The sequence below is a fragment of the Cavia porcellus genome, unplaced genomic scaffold (genome assembly GCF_034190915.1).
Source record: "Cavia porcellus strain 051 isolate PalLab524CR breed Dunkin Hartley unplaced genomic scaffold, mCavPor4.1 scaffold_11, whole genome shotgun sequence".
Classification (NCBI taxonomy): Eukaryota; Metazoa; Chordata; class Mammalia; order Rodentia; family Caviidae; genus Cavia; species Cavia porcellus.
The window spans coordinates 62,629,046-62,645,173 of NW_026947494.1; the positions used below are offsets into that span (position 1 = coordinate 62,629,046).

Sequence of the window (16,128 nt, forward strand, 5' to 3'; positions counted from 1 at the left end):
CCCCTACCCAACTGGGAGAGAAAAAACTCCCCAAGCGATCTGTTATTTACACCTAGGACAGCACATGTTCAACAGGAAGCCAGCAGCTGCCCCACACAGCTCAACTTGCAGAGAGCTCAGGTGTACATGGAGTACCTGCCAACACCCACAGGACCCTACACCACCTGTCTATCACCTAGCTGTAGATTCCCTACTCAGAGACCCAGAATTTTGTACCTCCTCTCAGCAATGCCTCCCTCGTCAACCTAAACTCTCCTCTGAAAACATGCCCGCAGCCCTTGCTCAGGACCAATAGTCTCTTCACCCTTGGCCTGACTGTACCAAATCTGTAATAATCTTAACCAGCTTCTTCAACCTTATCTACCTCAGTGGTCTCAGTTGTGCCTCAGTGTACTCTAACATTACTGGTCTTTCAATTTTCCTCTCTCAAGTGGTAGTTGTTTATGTGAACACTAACCTGCTTTCCTCCCTAAGGGGTGTGGCAAACCACACCCCAGTGGTAACTGAACTCCCACTTTGCCTGTGAGTATTAGGGAAAGACTCAGCATACTTTCCAAGACTAGTGGGTGACCCTGGTATTAAAACTTCCATCTTAGATGACACAGAAAACCTGCCTGGAGGAGCAGAAAGCCAGCAACGGATGATTCTTCTGTTGCTCCCATCCCAAACTCCAATCTCCAGAGGGTTGTGGTTATATCACCACTGGGAGTCGAGCCCCACGTCTTGCTGTCCCCTGGGGGTCTTTTGGAAGTGTGTACTTGAGAGGCTTTCTCTGAGGACAGTGAGAGGCATGTAGTAAGGACTGCCTGGCAGGTATCATTTACATTGATGGCCAAGGCCCTGGATGCTGCCATCCCACCATGTGCAAGGCAGTGTCACAAGCTGCCCTTTTGTCAGTGCTGCTGCTGTGAAACATGGCCCCAAAGTTGGGGATGGGCTAACGAGCTCAGTTTGTGGATCTGGTGTCGGGGTGATGTCATGGTTTATGTCAGTGACCCTCAAGCCTCATGCACTTATGGACTCTACCAAATCTAGTGTCTGTGATTGGTTCATTGTCTAGATTGGTGGTGTGAGTATTTCACCCACCCAGGGGTAGAACCAGGATACAGTGTAAAGGTGGAAAGAAGGTGTGTGTCTTTTTTGCCGATTTTTTTGCTGCCTTGCTGTTTGCAGCCAGCTATGAAGGGCTGCCCCGCCATGCCATGCTCTCTTGGAGCCAAATGAGTATGGACTGAAACCTTCAAGAACTATAAGAAATAAACCTTTTCTTCCGTACCTTTGGGAGTTAGGTATTTTGTCTCAGTGACGAGTAAAGAGTAACTAAGACAGGTGACATCACTGTCTGGAGGGTGAGGGACACATAAAGGAGACCTTTCATCTCTCTGTGTGTCTCATTGTCTGACTGTTAATGCTCCTCCTGTGTGCACGGCACATTCTCATCATCTTTGCAACTTATGTCCTTAAAAATATGTTGATAAGGCACCAAGTTTAGAGAATACTCCAATGCCTTCTCTTCAGCTGTGCCCACTTCCTGGACCCGTGCTGCCTGGTATTTCCAATAATATCAGTACCTGTTGAGTTTTTTTTTCTTTTCAATATTTTATTAATGAATTTGAAAAAAAAATTGAATTATTTTTATTTATAATTACTTTGGGAGACATGCCAAGTAGATATCCCAAACAAAAGAGTCGTTTTAAGAATGGTGTTACTTGGAAGATTATTTTCATATGATAAAGAATTGGATACATTTAAATTTTAACAACAGCATGGCTGAGCAGGTTGCCACAACCATGAATTATGGGTGTGGTGGACCACACTTGTAATACTAGCACTTCAAAGGCTGAGGCAGGAGGATTGCTGTGAGTTTGAGGGCAACCTGGCCTCCCACATAGTGAGTTCAAGGGCATCTTGAACTTTATAACAAGAAGGGTCTAAAAAAAAGAAAAGAGAGGAAAGAAACAGTAAGATAGATCTCGGGAGCTAAAATTTCTAAGTTTAACATAAGAAAGTCAGCTTGTAAATATGTGGGTTGGAATATTCCCTTTAGTTATCAAATTCCTCAAAATGAAGGTACCTGAACAATTTCCTGTTGTCTAAAGCACGTTTCAGGAAGCTTGGGTCCTATAAACGCTCTTATCTGTATTTATGTGAGAATACTGCAATGCTAGATTTCTTACAAAATGACGTAACTATATCTTGATTTTCGGAAATTCAAGCTACAGGTCGGTATTATTTGTATTGGATGTGTTACAGTTGGATAATTCCCAATTCAGATTGCTTCACCTAGACCAAACTCACAAGAACAAATTCTGCAGACTGTCAGCATACCACTGAGTTCTCCAGGCCTTCAGGGAAGAGTCGCAGGTTGGGCCAGGGTATGGGAGGCCAGCACTCCTAGTAGAATCTGAATTCTTATCCAGACCTGTCATAGGATGTAGGGATGCAGGGGTTGGGGATGTGAGATTTAAAGCATTGGCCTCAGGTGTGACTGTCCTCAGGGAAACCCCCAGTGACCCCAAGGCAGCGAAACTGCACTTTCACACTCCACTTGGCCTCAGGACACCACACACTGGCCAACTTCAGGAAGGCAGCCTGGGATTTTGGTTCACTTCCTGCGCTGACAATGAAGCAGACTCCATAGATGGAGAAGAGGTCTGGGGCTCTGTACTCTAGCCCCACTCTGATGTCAGAAATCTGTCTCCCTTCAGGAAAATGCAAACATTAGAAGAAATAGGACTAGAGTGGTGATAAATTACTGAATTTCCTTTTCCAATTAGGCTTAATGAATCCCAATAAGATTCTGCTAGTGTTGGTAGACAGGATGTTCTCTACAAACCAATAACTTTTTAATTCCAATTAAGATCCATGTGACAGCCAAGAGTCTAAACAGAGCCCAAGGGCACATTCACAACACAGATCAAAGCTCCAAGGATACCAAGGCAGACACTGAGAACAAAGAGATCAGGAGGGAACAGAGGCACTGACCCTGAAATCTTCAGTAAACATTTTTAGGGCTCAAAGCTAGGGTCTTAAAATTTAAAGCACACACCCATGCCAAATGATCAAAATTTTGGGACAACTTAAAGAAGGAAAAAGGTCTCTATTCCTTTGTTTCAGTTTGGACATGCTGGTCTACCCAGCAGAGCAGGGCAGGAGTTACACACACTCTGATTCGAAGCACAGGGCAGCACTCACTGCTATGTTTGCATTCGAGGGGCAAACAGTGGTCAAGGAAATGAAAAACTGGCAGAAGGTCTCAGAAACTGGTAGCTAGTGATATAATTAGACACAGTTGTCTCTAGATACAGCAGCTAAAACCCAAACAGGATAGCTCTTCTTTAGTTAGTACCTAAAGGAATAAGGGAACATATGGAAAGTTGCAGAGAAAAATTGCTAAAGTTCTGATCCTATCTGTGTAGTCAGCCCTGCAAGGAAACTATCCTTCCAGCAAATGGCCTGTGGCTAATAAATGAAGACAGGTCGGGAGGCAGAGAGGGAGGAAAGAGAGAAGGAAAAAAAGAAGAGGAGGAAGAAGAGGAGAAGAGACAGAGGGAGGAGAAGGAAGAGGAAGAGGAGAACATAGGGAAGGAAAAAGTGTGCAGGAGGGAGTGAGGAGGAATCCTCAGGTTCCAAAGGATTCTGCCATGTAGGTGAAAGCTACAGGAAGAGAGGCTGAAAATCAAGCATGGAACCTATTGGAGATAGTCTCTGTTTTATTTACTGTTATGTCTCTGGAGTCTAAGCAGTGCTTGTCACATTGAAGACATTTGTTGAATGAATATTCTACCTGTGAAGGGAAGATACAGAAATGACAACAGTTTGATATTATAGAGCTGACAGCAAAGTATTTGGTATAGTGAAACCACTGCTCCATTTCTATCTAAAAATGTAGTTATGAAAAACGTGTATGTTACAGAATTATTTATGAATATTTTATAATTTCAGGAGTTGCTAAAAGTGAAAAAAAAATCTCCAGTGAAATTCCAGTCACATGGATAAATACAGACTTCATAAAGCTTTAATGTTCTGGGGCCACTTCTGCTTTTGCCCAACATGCCAGTTGACTCTAGCTAATCCTACTGACACTGTAATAGAAAAGCCAGGGGGTACTGCACTTGTGCCGATTCAGGAAGCCCAAGTAGCTCTGCAAGCTGTGAACTTGGATGAGAATTGAGTAGAGCTTGAAATCCTCCAGTTGCTTTGCAGCATGGAATCAGCACAAGAGACCTTAGCCACAGAATTCATAGCGTCAGACTCCAGGCTGAGAATGGCTTTCTAATATTTCCCTACGGCAGGGATGTCACAGCCCTGTAATCAGGACAGGTCCATAGATGGGCACTCCAAGCTCCACAGCATGAGGAAAGGAACGGCCCACACTGCACCTACACTTTTCTCTATGAAGTTTCTACCACTGATGAGTTTCAGTTCTAAATAACACCTTTCTGCTTTAGATCTGCTCGTACCTCTATTGAAGCCTTAAAGTGTTGAGGATTTCAGGGACCTGCATTCACGTATGTGTGATGCTTCGAATTCCTGCTCTGTACCTCACACAGATCTGGGCGAGGCCAAAGCAGGGGACAGAACTGACAAACCTCGGTCCTCCTGGGGCATCTCCTTCCTTTCTTTAGAAGTTTGCTACTCTGTCTCTTGAAGATAACTTTGCATCTTCAAGATTATAGGTTAATTCTCCAAAGCCATCAAATTTCTCTGCTGTGACTCTTGCCACTATGAAATGCCTATAATTACAATGAACAAAAAAACAAAAAACCCCAAAAACCTGTGTGTCACCTTTTGTTAGGATTTGGAAATGGGAGAAGAATGTTTGCATTTGACATGATGTCCCTTTGTTGGGAGCTCCTAAACAATAACTGAAAGTCGAGGTCAGTGGCGGTGAACCCCTGACACATGTGTTATCTGTTTTTAAGACAAAAGATATTAATGTAGAATTGTTTTTTTCTAAACTAAAACCTCAGCACTCACGTTTAATTGTAATGTTGATGCTTTGTGATAAGTCAGTGGTTTGGGTTGCAGTTTGAGCCCTCGTCCCTGAAAGGTTCACCGTCACTGCTAGATGACTGCTTGAGACACCAGAGAGGTACATCTTCATCAAGAATTGAGAGTCTTGCCTTTCTTCCAAAGGTTAACTCAATCAAGAATATTTTAAGTGAGAATGTTTGGGAGCCAGAAAGAAGCGCAGGGCTCAGGGTGGTAACACATGGTCTACGGTCTGCCTTAGTGACACTCTGTGCAGGACAGGGAAGTGACCTGTGCCTCCAGGTGCACAAGCCTCATCTCCAGGACTCCAAGGCAGGCTCCATCACTGAGGCACCAAAGGTGGGGAGCCAGCCTGAGCCCTTGACCACAGGAACCATGACTTCAGTGTCTCAGTCTCATAGTGCCACAGCCTGGGTCTCCCGCAGCACAGCCACTCCGCGAATACCGCTCCATCAAACACTGACTAGTAACAGCTGCACAGAAGCCACAGTCACCGAGTTAAGAGGCGTTGTGATGGTTGATTAACGTGGGATCCTGTATTCACCTAAACTGCGCTATTAGGAGTGGAAGACTGTGAGTCTGCCTGGGGAGGCAGCAGGAAGGATGCTGGGAGATCCCCTCCCCACCATTCTAGCATCCTGTCTCCAAAGAGGGCTCCACCAAGTGCGCGTCCAGATAAGACAAAGAGCAAGTGTTGAAAATGTCCACTGATTCAGAATGGGGGTGGGGGAAAGGGATGCTTTCAAAGGACTATAATTTTTTCAGTACTTGGGATTGCACCAGGCTCTTCACACTGAGCTTCATCCCAGAACTTTTAAATTTTTTTTTGTTTTTTTTTTAATGTTGAGACGGGGTCTCACTATGTTGCCGAGGCTGGGCTTGAATCTGAGATCCTCATGCCTCAGCCTCCCTGAGTGCTAAGATTACAGGCATGCACACCTTACAACATCTTTTTAAAAGATGTTTTATGCTGGGCAATTAAACCCCTCACCCCTTGCTGAACTCTTCCATTCGCCATTCTCTGCCTCCTGATTAGCTGTGTTCTCTGCCTGTTCAGCCTCTCTTTCAGAATCACAGAGTCTTCTCAGTCCTAATCTGTCTCTCACCTGGAGACCAACGCCTCCCTGATGAACTCAGCAGCCTCCCGCTCTGCTCAACCTCCTCTGCTTTCAACCTTGGTTACCGTGTCAACCTCCTCGCATTTATCCTCCACTACCTTCCTCCTTCCTGTTCAGCACAGTTTTCTATTTGTCTCCCAATTTCAATGCCTTCCTCAAACAGTTGACTGTTTTTCAGGATTCCACCCATTTTTTGGTCCAGGCTATTGTGTTAGCCTCCTGGTTGACTTCACGCTTCTAGTGATTAGTCTGGTGGCTGTGTTAGTGCCACTCATATATGCATGTTCACCTTCAATCCTCCTGACCTAATCCTGTCTTTAATTTCTGATGTGAAATGGACAGAAATGAGGTAGAGAAAAATTTAAATGACAAGTGAGCTGCTTGTTCTGCTCTCATGAGCTAGAGCCAGGGCAGGGCTGGTCCTGAAAAGGTCACCAGTCCTTCCTGACTTTGAACCCAATTGTGCCTTCCCTGGTCCTGGAGTAAAGCCACATCTATCATGGTTCTTCAGGGCAGATACAGCATCCTGCTGAGAGCTCTGCTTTGCCACCCAAAACTGCAAATCTGGAGGCTTCTGTGCTACCTCACTCAGTGTACTGACTTTAAAACATCCAGCCTTGCTCACCATGTGAAGCAGCCAATAAATTAACTGCCAGAAATAGGAGGCTGGTCTAAGTCTTTGCTGCAAGACTCTACAGCACCTAAGAGTCTTAGGTGCCTTCCCTTCCTTCTTCTCGAGGCTTCTGGACTGTCCTCTGCATTCTGTCCTCTGGACTGGTCTCTCCTTCCTCTTCAGAGAAGGGACACCTTCTTCTACTGCCAGCCCCATCAGCCATGCTCAGCTGTAAGCACCTTCTGCATGGTTATGTTCGCTGGCGCTGTCATCTGAAATGAGATGATTCCCCACTCTGGGCTTTCAACCCCAGTGGGGCGCAGCTGGTTGACATCCCTTTTCAACCCTGTTTTTTCAACCCCAGCCTCATCATGACCATTTCCAACACCGCGCCTCATCTTCTTGCCTACTTCAAGTTGCACTCTGAATCACCTCATCTGAAGAGTTACTTTCCTTTCATTAACTGATTGTCTCTTCTCCTTTCTAAAGTAATCATTGAACCAATCCACGCTATGTCAGGAGCAGCTCCCAAATCCTGTCCTTTCCTTCCTCCGTCAGAGCCCTTTTGGTTAGCCAGTTTCCTGTGCTGGAAGTTTCTCTCTTTACACTTTGCTTTTGATACATGATATTTGCTTCCTTGTTCTGGTCATCTTTACATATTTCTGATTTCTCAGTTCTAGAGTGTAACTTCCTTGGAGACTGAGACCTTGTCTCTTTAATTCCTAACCAGTCCTACTATTCCTTTGGTCCTACATGGTGCTTTGCGTACCATAAGTGCTTAATAAACAGACTTTGGAATAAGAGAGGTATCATCCTAATGGCATTCATTAAGTAATTAAATACTTACTTTAACTTCTTCCATCCCAGTTAATGCTGCTGTGCATATTCACAGACACATGACTCCATGGAATGCCCTTGGCTGTCTCTAAGTCAACCTTCTGGCAAATACACTGAGAGGCTCAATCTCCCAAATAATTAAAACATAAGCTGGGTCTTATTTTTATTCCCAGTCTCCCTGGAGGGAAATGCACAATGCTCAGTAGCAAATGAAAAATTATTTTTGCAAATCCACATCCACAAAATGTCACTAAACCTGGGTCACATGTCTTTCTTCTTTGATTTTGACCCCTTTGCTGTGATGTAGTGTGGTAATTATATTACAAAGCTATTATCCGATGAAATGAAAATGGCAAAACAATTTAAATGCTTGTCTAAAGAGACCCCGTTAGAATGCAATAATGAGTGAAATTACAATGGCAAAATAATTGAAATGCAAGTCTGGAAGGCACAGTTGTGAAATCATTAAAATGCTTCTGTTGAGGACTCAACATGGAGTGAAATTGTAACTCTTGGGGACACAGCCTTAATTCACTAAAGCAGGCGACATTTACTGGCAGATGAAAAAATCTGGGCACCTATTGTTCTGTAGTTTATCTATACTGCCAACAACCACCTGCGGGCGTGTCACACCTTGAAGGCCCGATAAGAGCTGCCCATGGAACAGGCACTCCTGCTTTACAGCAGGGAGAAGCGTAAAGGAGGCTGTAATGTTCCCAATGTAAAAGCCAGGATCAGAACACAAAGAAAGTTTTATTCTAAATTGAAGCCTGTAACTATTAACTACCTGTGTGAACACACTTCTAAGAATCTCCCTTCTGGCAATACTCTACTGATACATTCTGTTAGCAGAATCTTGACAAATTTCAGACGTCCCGGCTTACACTGATGTACTTGCTGGCCAAAGTGGGGAAAAAGCACAGTGCTATATGAAAACAGATCTGCTGGACTGGTCACTGTGATGAATGGCCAAGTTCTCTGTGGTGCAGTGAGGTCTGCACATGGACAGCTGGACACACAAATGACCACCAACAGAAATACCTAAGCACCCCACCTCCCACCTCTCACCCATCTGAGTCTGCACTTGTGGGTCCACTTCCTTTAGTTAAGTGTGAAGAAACAAGCCACAGGAATGGGTGATTTTTTTAAAAAAGACAAACGTTTTTGGTTATTATTCTTTAGATAATACAATATAGCAACTACATGTATAGCTCACGTTGTATTAAGTATGATAAGCAATTGAGAAATAATTTAAAGTGTATGGATGGATACACAAAGGGTATATACAAGTGCTGTACTATGCCATTTTATAGAAGGCACTTGAGTGTCCACAGAACAAACAATAACAAGAAAATAAAATGATATAAATCTTTCTGCTCTTATGACTAGTTCTCTTGTACATTCTGAAAGTCAGGAAACAACATTTCATTTTAATCACAAGGATAATATCTCAGCAACAGTGATGTCAGCATTACTCAATCCAGTTACTGTGTCTGCACAAGAATTATTGGGTACTTTTGTTTTTCAAGCTTTAGTTGAAAGAAGTCTCTTGGAAAGACAGATACTATTTTTACTTTGTTTGACAGACTCCAAAACACATAAAGATTTTACACACCCAAACCATGTCCTCTGAGGCAGTGTGGAGGAGGAGTCTGAAATCTCTGATTAGTGTACCAAGCACCTGCAGGGGACTTGGACTGGGTGACAGTGGCACCATTCACACATGTCCCAGCTTTGCTGTGTTCACCTAGACAGACCTGGAGTCTAACTAGAGCCTCCTCGGTACAACAGCCTTGAGTAATGTTCACACAAATCAAATAGGCCATCTGGATACTTCATAGAGAGGGCATGTTACTTTCAGCATATATCATTTAAATATTAATGCAATTTAAAACAGATTTAAAATCATATAGAGAACTGAAATCTTTATAGCTTGGGCTCAAAAGTACAAACCTTGAAAATGATATCTTTAAAAAGTCACCTGGAAAAAATTCTACAAATAAAGCTAACAGAAAGCAAACATTCAAATAGATTATGAGAAAAACAAAAATTAGCAAAGTCTTAAAAATCCTTAAACCACTTCATTACACATTAATCATATTTTGAAATCATGTTTTTTCAAGAGTTTTATAGAATTAATCTCTGCTTTTAGAAAGGTGCCAAATAAACTTCAAAGACTTTTCTTAAGGCATTAATAAAGAAGAAACCAATGCAAATTTGGTCATCCCACCCACCAACATATCAATAACAGTGTTTTGGCCAATGATATATCACACATGTGTCAGTGGCCTCATAAGGTTATACTCCCTAATGGTATCTTAGCCATGCATGTGTAAGTATACTATGATCTTTGCCTAAAGGTACAATCACAGAAAAATGCATGTGTCAGAATATATTCTGTCATTAAGTGGTACATGACTTATAATAGTGTAACTTAAAATGCATTTGTGTAACATCAAAATGCATCAAAATAAATTGGCTTTATGGATAAATAGGTCTATGACAGATGATGAAGAAACTATTATAAATGTTAACCACAGAATCAGGTGGTAGCTCACTGTACTGGTGCTCACAGTACAATTATTTTTGACTCTTGTGTATTCTGAACCTTTTCATTATAAAACTTTTATTGAAAAATGTAATGATGTAGAGGAAAAATGTTTATTTCATGCAGTGATCCCTGTGCTCAATGATACCCAAGTCAGAATTAGTGTACATGACGAAGCACTCACCGAGCCATCCAGACCCTGAATTCGGTATGCACAGGTCTGTCTCTGCACTGGGTAACACGAAGCCCACCACGAACACTTCCACGCCATCCGCCATGAGCGCCATGCCCAGCACAAAGAACAGGGCCCACTGGAAGCGGCCGTGGCCACACTCCTGGATGATCAGCTCGTACTGCTGGGCCAGCTCTTCCTCGTCAGCCCTCCTCTCGGACTCCAGCGCCTGACGGTCCTTGTACTCATTCCCCTTGGGCTGCCCTGCCATCACGATGTCATCCTTCCCTTGGCCCATGCTGGGGATGCCCTGGTACTCCCCCTCGTAGATTTCATCCTCCTCATCATGGCCCTCAGTAGCCTCGCTGGAGCCTTCATCCTCATTGGCTTCCCCGTTGTAGGTCTCTCCAGGTGGGTAATAGTCATCGTCCTCGTCTTCATCTTGGAACCGGCTGTAGGACCTCTGGGTGTATTCGTCCTGGGCTCGATCCACTGCCTGGTTCACCTTCTTCACCGTCTGTTTCTTCACCTCTCTGGCAATGTCCTTGGCCCCCTTCATCAGTGAAGTCCTATCTTTGTAAGCCTCTTCCATCTTAACACAGCTGATGACCACAGAGAAGGTGTGACTTATTCTAATTCTCAGGGACTCAACTCACAGCATCGTCCATGCGGGGTTCCAAACAGAACTGTAAAACAAGGGGGAGGGATACATGTTATTGCTTTCCATGTGTTTTTCACCATCTATCTCTGTTTCTCTTCACTGCCCCAGGGACCAACCTCAGAAGGTGTGTTTCTAGGTTTCCCTGTGCACACCCACTGCCCACCTTGCCTCCTTCTGATGGGTGGTCACTGCGCAGGGTAGTGGGGATAGGTTTGCTGTTGTTGTTACTGTTACAAGCACTGAGCTATCATACAAGCAGGGCCCTTCACAGGCCTGTGTTTAGGAAGATGACAACACAAAATTAAAGATTGCAATTCCAAGGCTTTTTACAAAATGCTTTAATAAGGTTGCTTCTGTTTCTTCTCTCTTTTCTTCCTCTTTGGAGAACTGAAGGGAAGGAAAAGGGAGGCCAGGAGCAATGGGAGGATCCATGAGAACAGTAAAATAAGGTGAAAAGGAGGTGAAAAAAGAGGTAAAGGATGGAGACTTCGGAAACAACAGCAACCAATGTTGGAGGTGGTGATATGTCTTGCTTTAGAAGCTAACAGCAAAATTAAAACATTTCACAGAAGAAATAAAACCTAATGCTACCTATCTATGAGATGGTCGCTCATGTCAGACACGACACATCAGCTTCTCCTCCTACACAGCCAATAAACTGATCACACCTGGCTTTTCTGCTTTTATCTTCAGGCACAGACACCTCCCCACTGGCCTGAAGGTCCTTGTGTGGAAGCCCCTGCTGTGACAGGCAACACTCAAGGAGTCCTCAGTGTCATGGTTATGCCTATAAAGTGGACCACTCTCCCTCCTAAGCAATTTAATTTCTTAAGCAATGAGAAACAAAAAAGGCCTTTACAGTTAAGAATTTTCTTCAAAAGTCTTAGTTTTAATTCCAGCACAAAACAAGGCAGGTGCACACAGAATTTCTTTATTTGACTCAAGATTCCTCATCCTCAAAATTGAAGCTCTGGTTAAACTTCTAAACCCTTGAGAGAAGAGACTTGGTCTTGTAATTCAGAATCTCTCTAAAATAAAGAAGATATTTCATCTTTGTTCCTAAGTCATGGTAAGTAAGCATATTTGTTTAAAGTGCTTGTTTAAAATCAGATGACTGTGGACGTTGCCATTGGGGGAAGCTGACTGAGGGTTACAGGATCACTTTGAATTCTTACAACTGCAGTCTGCAGTAATGCCAATTATATAGACTTACAGGAAAAAGTAAGTTCAAACCGTTATTACAAAGTCATCTTGGAAAATGCTCAGGACACTTGGCCAGGGGACAGCAACTTCCCATTTGTCCAAGAGTGGTAATAGATCTAAAATATGACTCTGTCTCCTGAGTGAGCTGTTGTTTATTTTTTCCTACAGGGTTTTGAGTTTGCCCCTGTTAGAATCCCATTAGGGTCAACAAACTGCTGACCTAGTTTTTCCAGAATGCAGACAAGCTCAAACGCACAGGTCTCCTTCCCAGGTTGGTGATGTTTTCCCAGTTCTGTTTATGGTGGGCACTTGGGACTCTTCCTTCTCCCAGATGGAGAATGGGTGGTGTGTTTCTGGCTACCAGCTTGCCTTCTGACTACACATTGGCTACAACTCAGCAAGCACTGTTTCAGCTTCGACACAGTACTAATGTCTTCCTTTGCTACTATGGGGTCTGAGAACCTTTTTCTTATTCTGAGGCCAGGTCTTTTTCATCTAGATGGGATTTTGAAATGCCATCCAGACATGATGGGGTAAGGTTGGGGAGAGAGAAATTACTATGTGCCCAATCTACCATGTTAACCCAGAGGTTGACACTTTCACAACCCGGCTGAACACTGAAAATTTTCTCATGCTTTTAAATTACTCATCTACTATCCTATCTACATTGTACCATAATTCATTTAACCTACCCACTGTTGTGAACATTTAGGCTTAATTTATTTTATTATTATTATGTGTACTGAAAATTGCTGACATCAGATGAAAACTCCCTTTTGACTTTATGAAATCATATTGTCCTTCAGAAAATCTGCCATGATTTATAACTTCTAGGATCATGTATGAGTGCCCTACTTCCTTGTGCAATTACCAATTTTGAAAATTAGCTGCTGAGTATAGGGGAAAATGGTGTTTTATGATTGTAAGTTACATTTAATTACTAGCAAATTAAATGTCCTTTTCTAGGGAACATTTATGCCTTCCCATTTTGTATTGAGTTTTATAGTGGGTTTAGGGGGATCTCCAGAGGCTGTGAATGCTACTTTATTTGGAAAAAAGATAATTATATTGATTTTGAGATACATTATGCATCCAGATGGGCTCTAAATCAAATGACAAATATCCTTATAAAGATAGCAGAAAGACAACAAAAACATAGAGGAGGCCACATGAAGGTGGAGGCAGGAGTTAGAGCTACACACACAGAAGCTAAGGGATTTCTCACATTGCCTGAGCTGGAAGAGGTAAGGAAGGATTATGTTCCTTGGAGATGGTGTGCCTCTGCCAACCTCTGGATTTTGGAATTCTGTCCTCCAGAACTATGAGAGAATGAATTTCTGTATTTGAAGTCACTCAGTTTGTGATAATTTGTTAGGCAGCCACAGGAAACTAACATATGGTGTTTCTCTTATAGAATTTTAAGAGTTCTTTATATAGTAAGAAAATAAACTCATTGTATACATTATATGTTTTTTCTTTGATGGACTTATCTGTGGTAGGACTTCCATGAACAGTAACTGAACAATTTTTATGTACCCTGTTTAAAGACTCTTTGTTTATGTTTCCTACCTTCCAATGGGTTATGAAGGCTCTCCTAAACTTCTAAAATATTCATCTCCCTTTGTCATAATTAATTCTAGTTTCTCTGTTTAATGTTTAGTTCTGGAACTTTATTGTGTTGTACAAGGAAGGGATTTTTTAAAAAATGAATAAATATTTTGAAAGCTATTAAAATTCTTCTTTTATAAAGAGGCAAAATTTCAACATGCCTTAGCATCTTTTTGTTTTTATAACCTGCTCCTACTACCCACCATTACCTATTACTGCTCTCATAATCTTTTTTTTTTTTTTTTTTTTTGGTACCGGATCAAATTTATAACTGCACACTTGCAAGGCAGGCACTTATGCTGCTGAGCTAAATCCCCAGCCTCTCATAATCATTTTCTAGTTTTAATTTTATTACTTTGTTATAAATGCTAATATCGGGCTATGGCCCTTCCAGGGGTTGAATCACCAGCAGCTCCTGAGATCCACACCATGTTGGAACTTAGGACTCTGGGAAGCCAAGTAAGCACCTCCCCTCCCTGGTAAGTGGCTGAGGTGTGGCCTGCTGCGGTCCTTCCAGGGGGAGAACCACCAGTATCTCCTGAGATCCATGCCATGTTGGAACTTAGCACTCTGGGAAACCAAGCAAGCAGCTCCCCTTCCTGGTAAGTGGCTGCAATGTGGCAGACTATTGCCCCTCCAGGGGGAGAACCACCAGTTCTTCTAAGATCCACATCATGTTGGAACTTATGAAGCTGGGAAACCGAGCAACCAGCCTGCCTCCCTGCTAAGCAATAGTGAACCTACTGGTGCACAGACTAGAGTCAAACATCCCATTTTCCTTACCTGCCTTCTTCTGTCCCCCCCCCCCCCGTATTAGCAAATGGGAACCAGAAATCTGAGCATCTCCTGGGAGGTTGACCATAGCAAATAAGGGGGATTTCCCTCTACCATTTCTTTGAAGGCAAATATTTTATTATTGTTTTTCTCTATTCTGATTAATGGTACTGCTCTATTCCATATTGCTTTGATAAGTTCTGTAATGTTCTGTATTTCCTTTTATTTTGATATACGTGATTGAAAGAACAACCATTGTAAAGATAACAAAATATACTGTGATACCTATTACTGTTATCCCGGTAACCTGCTGTGAAGTTCTGTACCAATTTCACTATACAATCTTAGTTGGCTTTATTCAGTCTTGTTCTGTTATATTTTACTACTTTCAAAATAAAATTTAAAAATAAATAAATGTTAATATCAGTACATTTACATCTCACAACTCACCCTTTACATATTTATATTATTCTCACCTACATTCTCATCCAAATAAACTATAGAATTGTTTAGCTATTGCTCAAAGGAAATTTTCTTTAGAATTGTACTAAGTTTATAAATTAATTCTAGAGCTAAACACACTGACCCATTTATTTCAAAAACTGCAGTTTTAAAATTTTTTCATGTAATTCAAATATGCTCCTTCAAAAAATTTAAGTAACAAGAATTTTAAGTGAAAAATTTTTATTATGTCCCACATTCTGAAAATGGAATACTAGGCATTGAAGTATTAAGGTGATCATTTCATCCAGAAATAGGGTATTTATTACGTGACTTTTCTTTTTATGTACCTCAGTGAAGTTCTGATGTTTTCTTCTGATTGTACCAGTTATAAAATGAATAACACACACACATGCACACATATACACATGCTTCATACTCAGATATGAGTGTGCTTATTGACTTTTCAGAACAATAATATATATTCTGCCCACAAGTTTTTTGCCAGGCACAGTGGGTAGGTCATGGTGTGCAGTATCTGTAGCTATGGGGAGAAACTCACTGAGTTTTCACCATGGATCAGGGTGACTGAGCTGCACAGAGTAGGTGGAACTAGCTTGAGAAATTTCTGAGCCAAATTGTGATTCACAATTTAACTTCTGTGATGTTTAACCTGGATTATCAATTGACTGGCTTCAGAGATGCCTAGGAACCTAGAAAAGCACACTTGTGGGTAGACAAAGGGGACATGATCTTGGTCTCTGGCTTTGTTGTCTCTCCGTTACCTGGCTGTCATGAAGTGAGCAGCTTTCTTTCTCTCTACCTTTTCATCATGATGCTTCTTATCATGGACTAAGACCCTTGAAACTATGATCCCAAATAAAACCTTTTCTCCTTTAAATTGTGTATGTCAGGCACTTCGTTCTGCCAGTGGGAACCTGGCTAATACAGCTTCCTCTCTGTACCCTTCTGGAGCCATGAGCCCTTCTCCAGTGTAGTGTTCACAGAGCAGCTCTGCAGGAAGAATGGACAAGCAGACTTAGGTATCAAGCCTAGGAGGAATGAAATGCTCCTGAATTCCCGTCCCCAACTCATTATGGGGCCCCATCACCTTTTGCAGAAACCAAGTATCTGAGGAGCAGCCAAACAGTCTGTATT

The 16,128-nt window shown here is 42.3% G+C and overlaps 1 protein-coding gene across 2 annotated transcripts in view; it reads right to left on the reverse strand.

Moving 5' to 3' along the window:
* The window catches only part of Sv2c (synaptic vesicle glycoprotein 2C), a 200,658-nt gene that overhangs the window by 141,392 nt on the left and 43,138 nt on the right, over positions 1 to 16,128 (reverse strand). For both annotated transcript variants that reach the window (XM_003470261.5, XM_063258358.1), the window contains exon 2: positions 10,296 to 10,969. In XM_003470261.5, the coding sequence (XP_003470309.1) occupies positions 10,296 to 10,875 (580 nt within the window). In that variant the 5' untranslated portion in view covers positions 10,876 to 10,969. The remainder of the gene's footprint in view (positions 1 to 10,295; positions 10,970 to 16,128) is intronic.